Source organism: Aythya marila, assembly GCF_965140915.1.
Source record: "Aythya marila genome assembly, chromosome: Z".
NCBI lineage: Eukaryota > Metazoa > Chordata > Aves > Anseriformes > Anatidae > Aythya > Aythya marila.
In genome coordinates, this window is record NC_139080.1 from 63498317 (window position 1) to 63516914 (window position 18598).

General features: G+C 40.0%; 1 protein-coding gene across 1 annotated transcript; it reads right to left on the bottom strand.

Moving 5' to 3' along the window:
- Positions 1-306: 306 nt before the first annotated feature.
- On the bottom strand, positions 307-17805 carry FEM1C (fem-1 homolog C). The gene is made up of 3 exons (XM_082783888.1): positions 17710-17805; positions 16790-17475; positions 307-5990 (listed from the first exon to the last, which is right to left on the bottom strand). The coding sequence occupies exons 2-3, from the start codon at positions 17331-17333 to the stop codon at positions 4681-4683; spliced, it is 1854 nt and encodes a 617-aa protein (XP_082640014.1). The 5' UTR covers positions 17334-17475; positions 17710-17805; the 3' UTR covers positions 307-4680.
- Between the last annotated feature and the right edge of the window lie 793 nt (positions 17806-18598).

Below are 18598 nucleotides of genomic sequence, written 5' to 3' on the forward strand. Positions count from 1 at the left end.
GCATGACTAACTGCATTTTCTAGCAACTGGCCTAGATAATTTCTACAGATATACAGAACGTATGTGTCATTCAGTTTAAGCCTTTTCCTCACCACTACCAATTACCAGAACTTCAAGGTTTGGGTGGATCACCATTTCACAGTAAGAAAGAGAATTAAACAATTCTCTCATAAGAGAATTAAAATTTTGCGTTAGGTATAATTCCTAATGATGTGACAACTGAAGTCTACAGCTGCAGCATTGACATTTAATGTTTCATACTCAACACAAAAAGGCTTATCAGCCAGTACTGGGTAACCCTAAAGAAAACAGATGTATAGACTCAGACAGGTGTTCTCCAAAACATTTTAATATAATCTGCATTTGGAGCCTAAATGGAGTATGAGCAGAGAAATGTGTTTGTTATTCCTTTTTAACATTACTGTTAAAGCTAAATTATTTCACGTAAAAAATTAACTGCAATATTTCCATACATGGAACTAGCCCTGCACAGGAAATTTGTGGTAGAATGAAACACAAAATTAGTTAAAACCAAACAAACAGTAACTTTTCATTCTGCCCTCACTGAGGGTTCAACAATTACATTCACGCCCAAACCCCAACAGTTAAGGACAGTCTAATAGGTCTCCCATTAATTTCCTCAAAATTACTTTGAAACATTAAATACCACTTGACTTTATTGCAGTCGAAAAAGATTGAAATTAGTGTTAATTTTATGTAGTCATATTTGTGAACATTTTAGAGCATAGCATGCATTTCACTTGGTGTATTTCAAAGCGTGTGGAAGCTCTTTCAACATATCTTGCCACTATCACCTTGCAGTTGATATAAAACTAAGGAGAGGCACGTTTTCCCTAGAAAGGTTCTTATCCTTTTTTTAAAAAAAATGCAAGGATTTTGCTATGGCATTCTATTTTTTTTTTTTAAGCGATTTCTGTTTTTTTTTTTTTTTTTTTTTTTTTAGTGTTTTGTAAAAATGGAAAGAGTTTAATTTTAACCAGTTGCAAAACATTTGTTAAAAGAGAACTTTTTGAGAACTACAGAAATGTACAAAATTACTTCATAACCAGGGACTGCTGTGAAGTATATATGGAAAAGGAACCACGCTGTTGCCTTGCCGTTCAGAAAGTGCCATTACACCACACTTAACAAACAGAACACATACAAGAGGCAACTCGAACATTGTTACCAGAGTAAGTGATAAAAAAACAGGAAGAGAACTTTAGGATTTGGTAGGAACAGCATTTATTTTTTATTAGAGTATTCTTCATCTACCTGGCTGAAGTATTTCAGTTGAAGTCCAAGATGATTGGACAAAAAAATGAGTATTTTTATCCCCATACCCTCCTTCCAATCCCCAAATGCACCTTAAGAGGTCTCAACAAGCAAGGAGGTATCATTGTATTTAGGGAACCACACTTGTAAACTGTTTAATCAATTTTAAAACCTGTTTCACCTCTGCAGGTCACACATTTTTTTCCACAGTGTTCTCAATGTGTTCATGCGTTGGTAGCTCAGAAACAGTGCTTTCATCACAGGAAAGCCCAAATACAAAGAAAAGAAAGTTAAAAGTGACAAAGATTATTTGTGTTCCGAGTGCTTTTTAGTTCCTTGTCCTGACCACAGTGAGTTCAGCTAGCAGTACTACTGTATTTAACATCAGCATGTTTCACTGAAAACATCTTAACAGCCACCTCTGAACAAGTAACAAGACTAAAAGTAAAACAAACAAAATACCTGGTCCATGACATTGTTATCTACTACTGCAGTGGAGACAACACTGGGCTGAAACAAGGGCCATCGGGGCAAATCTGTTACTACCCATTAGCACTGGCATCTCAGACAGGGGGTGCTGTCCTGACCCACCTTCCTAATCAGCAAATCCTGAACTAATCCCCTGCATATTACCAACACAGGCTCTGTACTGATCTCTTTTAAAATAAAGTAAGAAGTTAAAGAGTAACATAAGCACACCAGGCTATGGAAATGGAATTAAATGCATGAACTCATCCACCTGGAGACCTAAGTCTGCACATCTGACAAAACCGCCACTTAAGAGTTCAGCAAACAGCCTCAAGACTGTGAAAAATTAACTTCTAAATGGATGTGATACACCACAAGATTGATGCATGCTGGTAGATACTTAGACAGAACTACGTACAATAAATCAGTACTTCTATTATGTGTTAGTTCTTAGAAAGAAGAAAAGCAAGCAGTTAACAGAATAGGCCCTCCCTGTAAGACTTAACATTTCTCACTAGATTTATGTATTTTTAATAGTGATATGCTTTCTCCTGGAAATGTCTTCCATTCAAAGATTTGCTAACAATTAATTTTTAGGTTATATTTCTGGACTCAATATCCAACTAACTAATTTTAAACAGGATATTAGACTGTTATAAAGACAGAAATTTAAACTAAAACCATTAAGGAGCAGACATTCCAGAGTATAAAACTCTGAAGATCTAAGAATTCCTTTTTCTTTGACCTATAGAAAGAGAAGTATTTTTGAGAACTGCTTTGATGTGGACCACTTCTACTGTGGCGTGATTTCTTAACTACCCCTGCTTACAAAGTAATAGATAAGCATAGGAAGTTAGAAAATAAGGAATACAAAAATCAAACTACTGTTCTCACAAGTGACAACTTGAGTGGCATGTGTTTTAATTGTACGGAATCAGAAAAATCCAGCCAATTGAATAGAAACTTACTGCTGCGTATTTGCAAGAGGAACAGGATTTCCTCATTCTCAGAATTTCATAGGATGTACACATGGCATGGGACACACAGGTGAAAGATGCTTCAAAATACAGAGTCTAAAAGTGGCAATACATCAACAGCACTTTCAACATAGCTTTGTTTAAAACCATCCTAGCATGTTCCTCAAGAATGGCTAAACTAACAGATGCACTAATAGGAACCCTGAAATAGCCAAAAAACAAGGAAGAACTATTCTCAGATGCACTCAAGATATACTCCTCCTCAACCTAATTCACGAAAGACAAAAATGTTCCAACATCAAATCAGAAGTAAAAATTGAAAATGGCCCTCCTATAACAGCTTTGCCTTTATCTAATTAATTTGGCTTTTAAATATCTATATAAAACTGACAAAAGCCTAAATCAACTTGCTGAATTTCTGGAGCAAGAAACCCATAGGTATGCTTACGACCTACCACTGAGATGACACCTCAAGTCAACAATATCCAAAATGCTAGGCCACTAACCTCGCAAGTAAACTGTATTCTACTCAACAGAACTGAATTTAAGACATTTGCAGGGCTAATGTGCCATTATATATTCTGCTATTAATCAACAGTAAAGTGCTGAATTGTATGAATTACCTGAATTGCACTCACGTTTATGATCTTCAGTTATAGATTTCTTATCAAGTCAAAAGAGCCCTTTCTGTTGTAAAAGCTAAGCTGTTGTGCAAATATTATAAAAATAGGTACTTTAATCAGGAGCTATATACACAACAGAACTTCAGCTTTTCTTTAAGTACAGCTGACACAGAGATGTAAAATTCATGCAAATATTTATAAAGATATTTAAAAATGAAGAAAAAGGGACACTTCTATAGAACTTCCAATACCCTGGCATACAGCCACTTACTATGTTATAATTATATTAGATGATGTCTAGATCTGGACTGAAAAGCATCATGCCACCAACATGCTTTAGTTTCTTTTGTAGCTAAAGTTGATTTGTAAATTTAAACTACAGCATACATTTGATCTACTTCTCATTAAAGTGTATCATTAAGTTTGAGGTTTAACTTTGAGCAAACTTAACATCTAATCACATAACCAGCACAAGCAAGACAGTAGTGCAAAGGGGAAGCCGTCAGTTGTACACAGCGAGGACCCTTCCCCTAACTGCACGATGCAACAGAACAATTTTCAGATTTAAAATTCAAGTGGGTTACCATGAGAAAATGGGATTTTCTTCTCCCAAATTTAGTACAAATTCCAGAGGATCGAGAGGAAAGCAACCTCAGTAACAGCACTCAAAAAAGTCAAACCCAAGTTTGGAGAACTGGTAAGTAGCTCCAAAATTTGTCATGCTATGAAGACAGCATTCTCAAAAAGAGGTCCAAACAAACTGCAAAACAAAACTGACATTTAGGTCAAAATTGGCCAACTGCTGCATAGAAATATGCTCACACACAACAGTCATGATTAAGCCAGTGCATAGAGAAGATAAAAGCACTTATGGTAGTTGCAAATGTTAACAAGTCCATCCAACTTCAACAGTTCAGCAATGAGTCCATAGAAAAAGAATAGAGTAGAGTAGAAATGCTCAAGCAAAACCAAAAAAAGATGACCTTCCAACTGTATAAAATCCACATTAACAGTTATAGTATAAAGACATCAGTGGAAAATACTCAACTCAGTCCCAAACACCCAACAGGCAAATAAGACCAGAATAGACAAGCCTTTGGCAGACAATTTTAAGAGTCTAAATATGGCATTACATTTCTAATTAACCCACAAAATATATTATATGGCATATATTAAATACTGGGTAACCAACTCTGCAGATCTGATGCTAACAACACTTTAGCCAATGAAAGCAAGATGGAGCAAGCTAAGGGAACGCTGGTGTACCACAACAGTGCTCAAGGAAAACACAGTCACCAAATCGTGCTTCAAAAACAGTACTCTGGGGCTCCGCGCTATCATCTGTGGAGCAAAACAAAGTCCTCTAGTTTTTCAGGGATGTGGCCTGTGTAGTATATGTTATGATTCGCTATAACACGAGCAGCCAGGCACTGCAACGTAGTATGATTTATGGGCTGGATTAAATTCTTTGCTATTTCCTTCTCATCCAGCAAATCGCTAGCAGTTTGTTTATGTGAGTTTGTGGCATCGAAGTGTGAACCTGACTTGATGAGAAGATTCATGATGTCTGGATGGTTGTTCAGTGCAGCAATGTGTAACGGACTGTTGTTATCAGAGTCTCTGACATTTACATCAGCACCACATTCCACCAGGATAGCAGTAACTTGTAGAGAAGGGAATTTACAAACTGGGTAGCGACCCACACATGTAGTATTATTGTCAACAGCAAGGTGAAGCGGACTGAAGTTATTTTTCCCTCTAGGCTGAAGCTTAAGAAACCTGTAAATAGTCTGTTTCTTAAAATACTCCTGTTCTGAGCTGCAAGGTACTTTCTCCAACAAGCAGATTAAATGCAAAATAATGGATAGGGCTTTGTTCAACTGTATTGGATCGGGAGGACACTGGGTTTGTTTCATGGCCCGCTCTATTTCTAGGACACTTTTGCACAGTATGCCCATCAGATCATCAAAAGTAACAGTAGTGCCCAGTAGGCCTTTTGCCCTATCCTGCAGCATGAAGGAGAAAAGCTCAGCAAATGACAGCAAACTGCTGGCCGTCATAGGGCTCAGCGGATCTAAGTTGTTCTGCTGCATGTCCAAAGCGTATTTCCATAAGTTGATGCAACGCTTAAAGTTTCCAGAGTCTGCATAGACAGCACCTCTGTATCTAATGTAGTAGGATGTATCTGGGTGAGAAGGGCCAAGAATACGTTCTCTAATCAATAGTGCCTGCATTCTCATTTCGTCAGGGTCTGCAATAAGATTTTCTAGCTCTTCTGAGCTGTTTACCTCTTTAGCATAATCATAGGCCATAATTAGTGTTTGTGGCACAGGTTTGCTCAGGATATTAGTCCTGTCACTGTATCTCATCTCCATAGCTCGCTTCCAGTATTTCAAAGCACCAAGCAGATCTCTCTTTTTGTCCACAAACGTTGCTCCTAGAAGTTCCAGGGCATTTATGCATTCAGCCTTACTGGTCTGTACGTGCTGGGTCAGAAAGTCCACGATATTTGTGTGGCCTGTCACACTAGCTGACAGCAGGGGAGTCATTCCATAACCATCCTTCTCCATTTTAGCACAATACTTGAGAAGCATCTTCATGATCTCCAAACTTCCAGATTCTGCACAATCGTGTAATGCAGTGTTTCCTAGTAAGACAAAAAAAATCAATTACACAAACAATTAAATTATAGCCTAAATCCAGCAACTTTAAGTGTTAAAAAAAAAATAAAAATACTTTGACATCTATGGACTATGAAAGGCTTAAATGAAAAGTTAAATATTTAAGATTGACTAAAATACCAAGGCTACAGGGAAGTTAAATCAAAATGTTTGATATTTTACTACCTGAAAGATTTAAACAGGTCTTAAGATCCTTTGTCTCATTACTCAAAAAAAAAAAAAAAAAAAAAAAACCCACACAACAAAACAGAGTAAAAACAGAGTCCTCCCTTACATACGAGATTTTTTTAATCTGCTTTCAAATATGAAACAGAAACCTAAGCTTGCTAATCTCCATGTTGTTGTATTTTCCCTTCTCCCCTCATCAAGTTTCCTTCCTCCGTATCTCTAGACATAATTAAAAATGTGATCTGCATGAAAATTAAAGCTGGGCTAACTCAACAAGAAGAAAAAAAATGTCTTCAGCACAACATGCAGCCATCTATCTTGTGTCTTATCATTTACATTCAGATTATTCTTCTTAAGCCTGTCATTGCATATTCTCTAATTTAAAGGCACTCCAGTACTAACAGTGTGTTGAGATTTCTTGCAATCACTAAAGCCACTTCACTGAAAATCACGTACACAGCAAATCAGAAAGAAAACATCAGGCACAACAGTTAAATATTTAGCTATTATGATTCAAATAGATGAAAATTTTGTTCTGTTTCAAATATGAGCACTTCACTGGAAGAGAAGGGAAGAAGACGGATGACAAGCTCTCCCGATCCTCTCCCAACATAAAGCCTCATGCCACTGGTTGTTCTTAAACCACACAATTGAAACCCACCTTGTTCTTCATACATATTATATGTACTACAGATTCAGGCTTACCAACTTTTCAACCTCCCACTAAATCAACACGAAATAATTTACAGAAGGCTCATGTAACTACCCACCACCCCCTCCATTAATTTTTCTTACATATCAGCACTGCAAAATCCTAGTTAACTGGTTATCAGACCATCCATTTCTGTTACACTGTCAGCAAGTTTCTGCAGTCTCAAATGAGACCTTATCCAAAGGCTGTCTGTCCATTTATAGTCATCGACTTTTGCCTTTAAAAACTGCAAGAAAGGTTTCCTAAAACTTCCTTATTTGAATTTTTGGCAGGCTTTTTTATGCCAAAAAGACAGTGATTTGCAGTCAGCTTTGCTGTTTCTAGATCTACAAGAGAACTACAGCAAGTTAGGAAATAAATTCTTGAAATCTTCAGCCAATGTTTGGGAAAGTCTGTATTTGTAGATACACAGCCTACTAATCTAAACAGCTTAGTTTACCTTCATACTTTTTTTTTCCTGGGATCTGCTCTCTACAATGTGCAATTCATTCTTATTACCTAGCCAATGAAACAAATCAAAAGCATGTCTGAAATCTGTCTTAAGAGCTGAACACTGCATGTAGACAAACTAAATGGAGTTTTACCTCCATTTTATTTTCTGCTAGCACATCCTTCTGTTGACTTAAATATAATAAATTCAAATACAGAACATTTGAAGTTGGTATGTGTATGTCTCTATATATCAAGAAAAAAAGATTCATAGTTATGAAATACATTTCAGAAATCGATATCTTCCTTTCCCATTTCAATTCTAGGAACCTCCTGTAGATCTATACAAATAATGTTAACATCTTCTAGCTTTTTAGTATGTGACTTTGTGGACTCCCCCCCGCCCCCTTTTTTTTTTTTTTTCCTAACAGGGCACAGTAAGAGGATATGAAGTTGAAGAATGAAGAAAAATCCCAGAAAAGCAAAATTGAGAAGTATATGCTCAAACCACCATGATTGTCCTCTAAATTCACAAAGCAGAACCAGATACAGATTCACAATGTGAACTTGTATTCTCTCTTTTGAGTTAGCTTATTGTGTAGTAATCTGCTTTTATCTGTTGATATGACCCCAAGACAAGAACATATTTATTGAACACCTCAAGTTTTTGACAAGTGACAGATAGGTAAAAAGCAGGAGGGTGTGACTAAGGCTCTAGTGGGGGAACTGAGGCCAAGGTCTGTGTACCCATTAGAACACTTTAACCTAAACATACTTCTGCTATCCACGAAAACTTTCTCAAAGCTTTACATGTAAATCAGTCTGCTGCTCCTTACTCTGACTAATTTGTGGACCATCTGAGGAAGGACTAAGAGCACATTTTAAGACCTTGTTGCTTCCACTCGCAATAACCAGAACAGTGAAAAGAAGGAACAGTAGCTATTCAAGACAATCTTGATTCAAACACACCATATTTACCTGCCACACTGATCAAATCCGTACAAAAGATGTGCAAAGAGCTATTTTCAAAAGCTGAAATTTAATAGGTTTTTGCAGTTATAGCAGAAAGACAACTACAGACCTATTGTATCCATCAACCACCATTAAGTGCAAGTTTCAAACAAAACAAACCAAGAAAACAACAAAATAATGTAACATTAATTCATACAGTGACCTTGACTTGCAATATATTATTTTCCTGATAAATTTTGCAATAGCTGCCAATTATTTTATTATCACTTCTTAAAAAGTAAACAGAGGATGACACCCAACACAAAGTGGCACCCGAAATTATCTATTAGATCAAGACTTGTGAAACTAAATCCAGGTCATACAGCGGCAAGTGATTTTCAAATGTTAATACCTTAGGCAATTATTGTCAGTAATGGAGAGTTTGAAGTCAGGACTGGTTTGCTCACACTACAGCCTCTACCAAGACTAACAAAGATTTCAACCACAAGAACATATTTTTCCAAATTCAGATAGGTTAGAAGTTTGGCACATGTAGTTTATCAAATGTCATCTCCTCTCTCTGTACCTCAGTATTGACAGGCATGAGACCTTCAAATTCCCAAGATGGAATGAGGTCACGAGCAGACAAACACACAAGAGGAACTTGCCAAAATACACACGTTATGCAATTCTTCTTGCTGTGCTGGGGAAATCCAGTTAAAACACAACTACAGCACCCAAAGTGCTGCTCCCTGGGCTGTCGGCACTTCAGTGTTTTGTGATGGCAGCAAAGCCAGACAAGTCTGGGTGCCGGCTGAGCCGTCAGCTAATGCAGCCATTTCAAGGGGTGTTCAAGTCCACATCCCATCCTTCACAGCAGAGCTCCACAACAATGGAATCGGCACCTGCTTTCTACCTTCAGGTCAACATTTTTAGGAAATTAAAAGAAGTCATAACACAGAAGTATGTTAACGACAACTCACACAAAACGCCAGAGCATCACCAGAGTTCTTTCAATGCTTTGACAATTAATTCACTTTGCTGGCTTTGACAATTGAATCCATGGTAGCTATTCACACCACGCACTGCAGATCCATCACCACATAATGCCGCTCTTGAAACTCTTATCAGTTGCCAGGCTTATATGCTATGACACATTAACACTAATACCACACACTAAGCTTAGCCACTACCTGGGTAAATTCAGGTCCAATCCAACAACTTAGAACGTCAAAAAGTTACAGCACAGCCTTGCAGGACATGTGGGAGTATGCCTAGAACCCCCAAGAACTTCACTAATCTTTCCAATCAGACTGTCCTTCATTAGAAAAAAGATAATGTTAGTATTACAATTGACTTAAACAGTAGTTACTGCCAGCATTATCAGAATCAGGGTATTTTTTTCTAGCTCCCTACACAGCAGTAGCCCTTGGTGACCAGAGCTATTTCTAACAATGGGCAGACTGAAAAAGGAAGACCATCACCACTAACTTTCAGCCACTGCACCTCACTTAGTTTGACTGGATGGTGTAAGTACTGCAGTAGAAAGGAAATACTGCAGTACTTGAGAGATGTGGCAGTGGCCTTACAGATAATATGTCTACATTCCACATACTGCCCAGGAGTTGAACAGTTGAAATAAATGAACCATTATTATGAATTTAAAAATTTCATCCATTTCAGAAACACTATCTGGTTTACAGTTACAGGAATAAACAGTGGCTAAACATTATCTATGCATTTCAGAAGCCAATCGGTCTTTTTGTAATGTATCTACTGCTGTATTAAAAAGGAAAAAGATTGAAAGTAAGGAAGTTATTTGAAAGTTATTCTCTGATAAGCATTTTTCTAAAGGACAAATAACTTGAATTTGACCAACATCTTTGTTACGTGGCTTTGTTGTGGGTTTTCTTTATTGTTGTTAGTTGCTTTTTAATTGTGCATGAATAATTCAAAAAAGAATTCATTAGATTTTGTTAAACTACTTTCCATTCTGAAATAATCTGCGGGAATTTGATCACATATAGAAGACTGAGCCTTTCATGCTGCTTAATAATCAGCATCATTCTTGCATAGGAATGAAATTGGACTGGCAATGTTACAGTACGCATAGTACTTCTCTGCTAGGAATTGAATGCCAGGATACTGCATTGCTAATACTGCTTATAAGCTGTTTCTATCTGTATTAAAAAAAATCACTATTCACATTACCTAATAACTTCCTCTAATTAAAAAGAACAACAAAATAAAAAGGGAATAACCATCATCTTCAGTCCTCCTAAATCTTGCAAGAACAGGTAAGGGAAAAAATTAGGATCAGTTGACATCGTAGCTGCACATTTCATTCTTTTGTCATAGTCCTTCCTTAAAAGTATTATGACTATTACACAATCACTACTATGTACCCCAGATTTAATTACCTAATTTTCCAGTATTACAAAAAGCTAATTGGGGTGGGGACTCAAATTTACAACGAGGTTGTGTCTTTCTGTGTCAAAACAAATAATTCCCAAAACAGACTGGTAGCTTGTGACACAGCAATGAAAGAAAAACAATGACACAAAGTGATTTGACTTGATTTGCAAACAATATCAAGTACGTCCACTTCTTTATTACATTTTTAATATATGGAATATTACTTCCTTATTTAATAAATAAATAAATAATGCCTGATCAGATTTCTGGGTAGTAAAATTTATTATCAGTCTGATTTCATATCCGGGATCTGTTCCTGAAAATAACAGGAGAGAAAAGATTTGATTGACCAGCGTGTAAAACCAGCCAGATACATCTATTTTTGCAGCCTTACAGATAAAATTAATCACTCTTTTAAAAGTGAAGCTGTTCATGTAACACTGATTTTCAACACCGCACTGGAAGCAATTAAATCCTTCAGCTGCTGTACTTTTTTAAAGAAATATGTATTGATATTTACTTACAAATGTGGACAGCGCACACAAATCCCTTTTACATCTTTACGCTCAGTAAGCATAACAAAGAAAAGCTAAAGGTATGTCTTCCCTTCAAGAAGAAATCAAGTAAAAATTGCAAAGCATTGCTAACCTCAACAAGTTTTAATCTACTTTCCACATTCTGTAAAAGAATAATTGCTCCCCTTGCTCACAAAATTATTTCAGGATAACTTGTACCATCAAGATTCACAATGCAAAGCTCATTTTTAACCATTTAATTTCAACATAATCTCCTTTTTAGTTGAAATAAAGAAGAAATATTTGTTTAAACTCTTTCCTTACTTAATCTTCCTTATTTTATTTACAGACATTTGTACTGAAGTTTTCACATACCATCACACACAAAATATCCACAAAATGCAGTGCACTGTGTCATGCAATATTAACCAAAAAAGGAAAAAAAACAACCCAACCAAAATAATAACTAAAAAAAAGGCACAGGACACTTTTAGAGCAAGGCCTTTACTCACAGGGGAAAAAAAAATAAAATCTGTTTAGCTTTTGTTTCCACAAAAAATGAATCTTGGCAAGTATACAAGACAAAAAAAAAAAAAGAAAAAAAAAGAAGAGAACAAACCTGTCAGACTCCTTAATGTTTACTGCAAAGGAAAATTAATTATTTTTAATGCATACGAAACCCCACTTTTTCCTCTATGATCAGAGTGAATCTACCTAATCCCTGTATTTCTTAGCCTAATTCTGTAAAAGATTTTCTCCTTCCCAAGAGGTTTGAGCATTATGCTTCCCAGTCTCCCACACAAACAATAACACGGAAACAGCAGTAGCCCTTGTCACAGCACCGCTGCATGTATAACCTTGATAAACTACCTGCAGTGACTGAGGTCCGTACGCTTCTGGAGCTCCCAAACTGAGCAAGCAAAGTGAACAAGCCTCATCCTTTGTGCTATGTTATAAAGCTATTCTAATATATGCTAATATGCGCTGTATGTAGTATAACTTAACAAGATTTTGAATTACAGTGTTGTTTTGCATTTTCAGAATGCATGCTTTCCTCCAACTGCTACGGTATGGTGGTACAGAGGACCATAAATGACAAAAACTGTGCTTTCAACTGAGCATTCCTGTGCAGATCTCAAGAGGATCCTAAAGGAATGCCTTGTCCAGCAGTTCTTACAGCATTTTCTAATACTTCAGAGGGGGAAAAACTAGTCTTGTAGCTAGCAGATGTGTCTGCTAACAACAGGAGGGGGACTGGGTTAGTGAAGACCATCAGTAAAACACAAGAATATGACGCTGAAGACAGAGACCACATTCCAAGAGGCTGAGCAATGGAAAGAGTTACAAGCCATGTTCAGAAAAAAAAACAAAAACAACAAAAAAAAACCACCTCCCTTTCAAGAAGATACTCTGGAAAAAAGAGTCCTTATTCCCCATGCCATTAAGACCATCCAGGCTATCACTGCTTGTGTACCTTATCTATTATTCAACTTCTTAATTGCAGAAAAGGAAGGAACAAATCTACATTATTGCAGCAGGCCTGGAAGAAGAGGATGAAGAATAATGCAGATTATCAAAACGTGCATAGCCCACGCTCATGAAGCGAGACCTACGTGTTTTGTCTGGAGTCAGAAGTACAAGATCTCTTTTAAATGGTCTGCAAGCAAAGTAGTTTTTTGGGGCAATTACAAAATACTTTAATTTAAATATAAAATCCAGTTCTGACAAACACAACCCGATGTATATCAACAAGAAAGCTTAAATCTGTAGTCTGAAGGCATGGCCAAGACTGCTACCACCTGAATTACAACAGCAAGCATTTTCTTTCCTGTGCTGACCTGCTGGCCTCAAGACGACTGTGCACAGAAATACGTCAGTGAAACTGTATTGAGGAATCCAGAGGACTGTTCCAATGCTGTCAGACAGCATTTAACTTGCAGATTGCTGGCAAGATTGGCCATGCAGACGAACAGAAAACCGCACGCAGCAACAACGCAGAAGCTTCCCTCCTCAGGGGAAAGGGCTACCTCTTGGGTTCCACCTCCTCAGGAGAAAAACTCAGCTTTCTGCTACCGTAGCATTTATTACCCATGCTGTTCCTCCTTTTAAGAGCAACGTAAGAACTTTGGGATGTAAGAGTTGTTTGTTTTTTAAAATAATAATTAGCTATTTTAGACATTTTATACCATTAAAACTTATTAAGATTTGTTACTTTTAGTTTGTAGCTTCTCCAAACAGGAGTAACATCTCTGAGAAGCCTCTGAATTAGGAAGATTAAGCTGAATTAACTCACTTGAGAAGCGTTGCTTTGGCTGTTTTTGCTTTTACTAAAAAATAAGAAAAATAAAAGATACCTGCAGGTATCTCTGTTATTTCCCATAGCTCTAATAGGAAAAAAAACACCCTTCATAACACACTCACGACTTTTCCCACCCCTCGCTTATGTGGTTTGTGTAACCTAATTTTTTTTTCTTAGTCTTTTGTTTTCATTTTTGTTGCCTACATTCCTCACAGAACTTTCGGGCAACTGTGAGAGTCAGATCTGCACAAAATCAGATGAAAGCCAACAAAATGCTCATATTTTAAATACAGAACTACAGCCCATTTTTCCCAGTACTGCACTTACATACCCCAAACAACCTGTTACTGCCTTCTTCAACACCTTCTCCTGAGAGACAGCACCAGACCTACACCTCACCTCATTGTAGCCTGTTACCTGACTCAGACTCTGAAGTTTTTATGGATGTCCTAATCACGCCCTAGATGTACTTTTGCACTTCCCTAACTCTCCTTCAAGAGCCTTTGTGTTCTGAGTTTCAGTAGTCCTAAACACTGTTGCAGGATTTTACCCATATTTTAGAATTAGAATTTCACTACGTTTTTCAGCTGCTCTTTTACACCCTGCCTCAGCAGTCATCCAGATTTTTAGTAATCTGTGACCATACCAATTTTTTCATCTGAACATATTTTGAAGTTTCCCTGGAACTATCAACATAAACATCTTTATACCTTTCCCAGCCCTAGAATTTCCCAGTTACGAAAATGTGAATAAAATCCTACCTTACAATATCAAATTCTGGTGTAAAAAAACACAATGGGTGGTTCAAACCCTTTCCTGGTTTTGAGAATAACTGGAAAACAATTTGTAATTGCCTCCCACAATAGCACTTTTCCAAAGGTACCTCTACGAAAGCTCCATAGCTTTGTTCCTGTGAAGAGCTCTGTAGTTCTAATTGCTGAAAAAAATTCTATTAGGTAAAGCTTCTACTTCTTTCACAGAAAGGGGCTTCCCCCTGAATGGCCCAGGAGACAGCCCCTCTAAAGTTCACATACAGGGACTGCAACAAGTTTTCCTACTCCAGAGCAGACCACTCAAGTTCTTTTTACCTCCTTACTACACCACCCCTATTCTTTGTCTGTTCTTTAATGAACAGCTGGGTGAAGCAAAAAAATGAAAATAACTTTCATTTGAGACTTTGAGACCAGAGACTTTGAGGGGGAATGTGACAGTATAGAATAAATCCTGTTGGAAACACTCATTTTGAAACTAGCTGCTACTGAGCATTTTTTGCAAAACAAAGTTCAGAAGGTGAGCTGTCGAGCCTCAGCCACCACAACACCCATACCGCTGTAAAATTTAAGGCTACCCAGTTTGGCTCAGTTCTTTGTCTTTCCACAGCTGACATTCACTTTCAGGTTTTACAGTAGTTACTTTCTCTCTTCCTCTACCTTGTCACTGCTTATTTAATAAGTTCAGAGATCAGACAGGCTTAAGACATCAAAAAGAAGAAGAACGCTCCTATCACATGAGAGAGGATTTCCAAACACAAAAAGGCAAACCACACCTGACCAATAGGTAACATTTACACACATCCATTTGTGCGCTCTGCAGTTCAAAGTATAAAATTAATTTTAATAATCTAAAACATATCCAATCCAACTTCTTTATTTTTAATCAGTAAGGATTGGTTATACCTTGGGAACTTTTGGTTAAGTGCTCAAGATGCGAGTCACACCAGAAACTAAAAGAAGCATAGAGAGGAAGGAATTAAGATAATAAAGAAACTGAGAGCAATGAGAAAATCCTTAGGAAAGCACATCTGCCTTCAAGTATTTAAGCAAAGAAACAAAAAAAACTAATGTAGTAGAAAAGTAAATAAGAAGGACGAATAAATTAAAGCCTACTCTACTGACACAAAATGAAAGGAAAGAAGAGCCACAGATTTTTTCTTTCCCTGTTACATCAGAGGCTTAACAGCTCTGTTCTACCCATACCTTTCCTATGAAAGAATATGTTCAAAAAAAGGACGCACATTTTATGCTTAGCTTGTTATTCCACTAACCCTGTCTAGAAAAGAAATGACATTTTTGTCCTATCACAAGTCCATGATGATTCATAAGCAAACTTAAATCCTTACAAAGGAAGATTTATTTTGCTCTGCCCACCTCTATGACAAATCGGTAGTTTATCTTGCTTTACATTAACCCCGCATATCTGATGATTTGCTGAAAGAAAGCATACTTAGCTGAGCAGCTTATTCAAAGAGATCACCCTCACATTTGGTATTTAACAGTATTGTATAATAATCTAAACATAAAGTAAATTTTGACATAAATTAACTGTATAGTATCCTGTTACACATGTAATTTAGCCTTAAACAGACAAAGTATTTTGTTACAATAATAACTAGTAACATATAAGTAAAAAAATAAACTGCTGAAACACAATCCTGCCTCAGTGAGTTAAAAATTAACTGTAACCTGGAATACTTGGCATGCTTTTTAGGCCAGTATCACATTCACCTAAGAGTCCAACTTGTGAAGAAAAAAAAAAAAGAGTGGTTAAACCAAGAAGCCCACAAAACTACAATCACAACCAAGTGAGAGAAACTGTCACTTTGACGGAATAATTGCAAAACACGGGCAGAGACACGTCCTTAGTGATCTGTGCAACCCTGGAAGTCCTTCTGTTGCAGTCATAGTCACCTGAAGCCTCATTTCTTTAATCCTAATACGTGTTTTTGTTTTGACGTGGAAAATGAAGGGCCCAAAAGGATTCAAGAATTTGAAGGGAGAGGTGGGTGAAGAGCAAAAGTAGTTACTCATTTCCAAAGTAGGAAATATTTTTTCTTCTTTGTGAGTCTTTCCACACTATAGTCTTAGTGGCATAAGCCAGTTTTAAGTACAGCCTGTTTGTTTGTTTGAAGAAACAGCATGAAAACAAATATATGCTTGGACCGTACTACTACACAAACAGACAAGCGTTTACACAGCTTTACACAAAAAATATTACACAGCTTACACGAAGTTTATTAGCTTTTCCCATGTTCGTATGACTTTAAGAATCTGAAGCCTAAAATTAATCAATTTAGAAAGAAGTTACGCAGTCACTGTTAACAAGGAAGTATGCTGAAAAAAAACACACAGTAGAAACATGGCTAAATATGCTTCATCTCTTACTCATCCATACGATGAGACTGGAAGAATATTTCTGGGTGCTCGCAGCCTCCTAAAGGAGGAGGAGGAGGGAGTTCTACCCCTCTTTACCACAAGGAAAATAAAGCAATCGACTTACCTTTAACGCTTTTCCTGTTGACATCAGCTCCCTTCTCGAGCAGATACTGGGCGATTTCCTTGTGGCCCTTGTAGCAGGAGATCATCAGGCAGGTGTGCCCGTGGCGGTTCGACACCTCCAGGTCCGCCTTGTGCTCCACCAGGTACTTCACGATCTCCAGGTGCCCGTCGAAGCAGGCGGCCCGCAGCGGGGTCGAGTTGGTCAGGGTGGTGTTGTTGACCGAGGCGCCGTGGTCCAGCAGGCACTGGACCACCTTCAGGTGGCCGGCGGCCGAGGCCGCCCAGAGCGGCGGGGCCCCCTCGATGGTCTCGCCGTCGAAGTTGACCGACCCGCCGACCTCGATGGAGGCGGCGCAGTGCTCCAGCAGGTACTCCACCATCTCAAGGTGACCGTAGCGGGCCGCCATCAGCAGCGGCGTGGCCCCGTTGGTCTTCTCCGACACCAGCACCGCCACCTCCTCCCGCGTCTTGCTGGCCAGCAGCTTGGAGAGCAGCCGCAGCTTGCCATCGCGGGCCGCGTTGAACACGGCCGTCTTCAGATCCATCGGGCCCCGCTCCGCCGCCGCTCCGCTCTGCCCCCTCACTGGCGGCACCACCGCCGCCCGCCGCCTCCTCGCGCCTGGGACATGGGGGGGGGACGACAGGGACGACGACGACGACAACAGCCTCCTGCGGCCTGCCGGCGACCTGCGGAGCACGCAGACTAGTCGCGACCGGCGAGTCGCGACAGACACCGCCACCCCCCCTCAGAGCTCCCCTCAGAGCCCCCCGAGATGGCGGCGGGGCGCGCACCCTCTCGCTCCCCCCCGGTCCCCTTCGGCTCCCAACCACCGCCCAAGCCCAGCACCCTCCCCCCATAGCCCCCCATAGCCCCCCACAGCCCCGCCGGGCCCCGTGAGGCGCCCCCGGAGCCGCCGTTACCTCCCCGCGCCTCGCCTCAGAGCGCAGCGCCCCGCCGCGCCGCCATGACAGCCCGACCGCCAGCCGCGGCCCTGCCAGCGGGCGCAGCGCAGCCCGAGGAAGTGTGGGGGGGCCAGCCCGCCGCAGCCAATGAGAGAGAGGCGCGGGCGCCCGCCAGCCAATGGAAAAAGGGAAGGGGGCGGGACTAGGCCGCCGCTCCGGCGCGGCGGGAGGGAGGGCTGCCCCGAATGGCGGCGGGCGGGGCCGGGAGGGGAGGGGAGGGGCGGGGCGGGGCGGGGCGGGGCGGGGAGGGGAGGGGGCGGGAGCGGGGCCGCCATGGCGGGGCGCTCGCCTCAGGGCAGACCCCGCAGGGGGCAGCAGGACGGGCTCCTCGCCTCACGCCCGTGGAGGTAGTGGGCTGCCCGGCTCCAGGAGGCAGCAGGGGGCTGCCCGGCTGGAGCACAGCTCAGCAGGGCTCTGCCCTCCTGCCTCGCTCGCTCACAGCCCCGTGGCGGACATTTTGCTGCTGTATCCGCAGCCCTGGCTCCAAGGGTGTGAGGGAGAACATTGGGGGCACCACGCAACGCCTGATTTTTTCCTCTTTTTTTTTTTTTTTTTTTCTTTTTTTTTTTCATACAGAGTTTGTACAAACTCCGATTGAAACCATTCTGGGGCTTGCATTAGGTTTCCAGTCAGGGCGCCTGTTGTAAAGCACTAAATCACTTCACATTATCCATCCAGTTCTTTGTGTCCCAAAAGGGCAGAGGAGGACGAGTGCAGAGCTGTAGGTTCCCTTCTCCTCACATCAGCCCGCGCAAAGGAATGAACCAAAGAAAAACCTAACCCACACCTCAGCTCTTAGCTTAGGCACTGAAACCAATGTGTCTGTATTAACATGGAAATTTCAGCA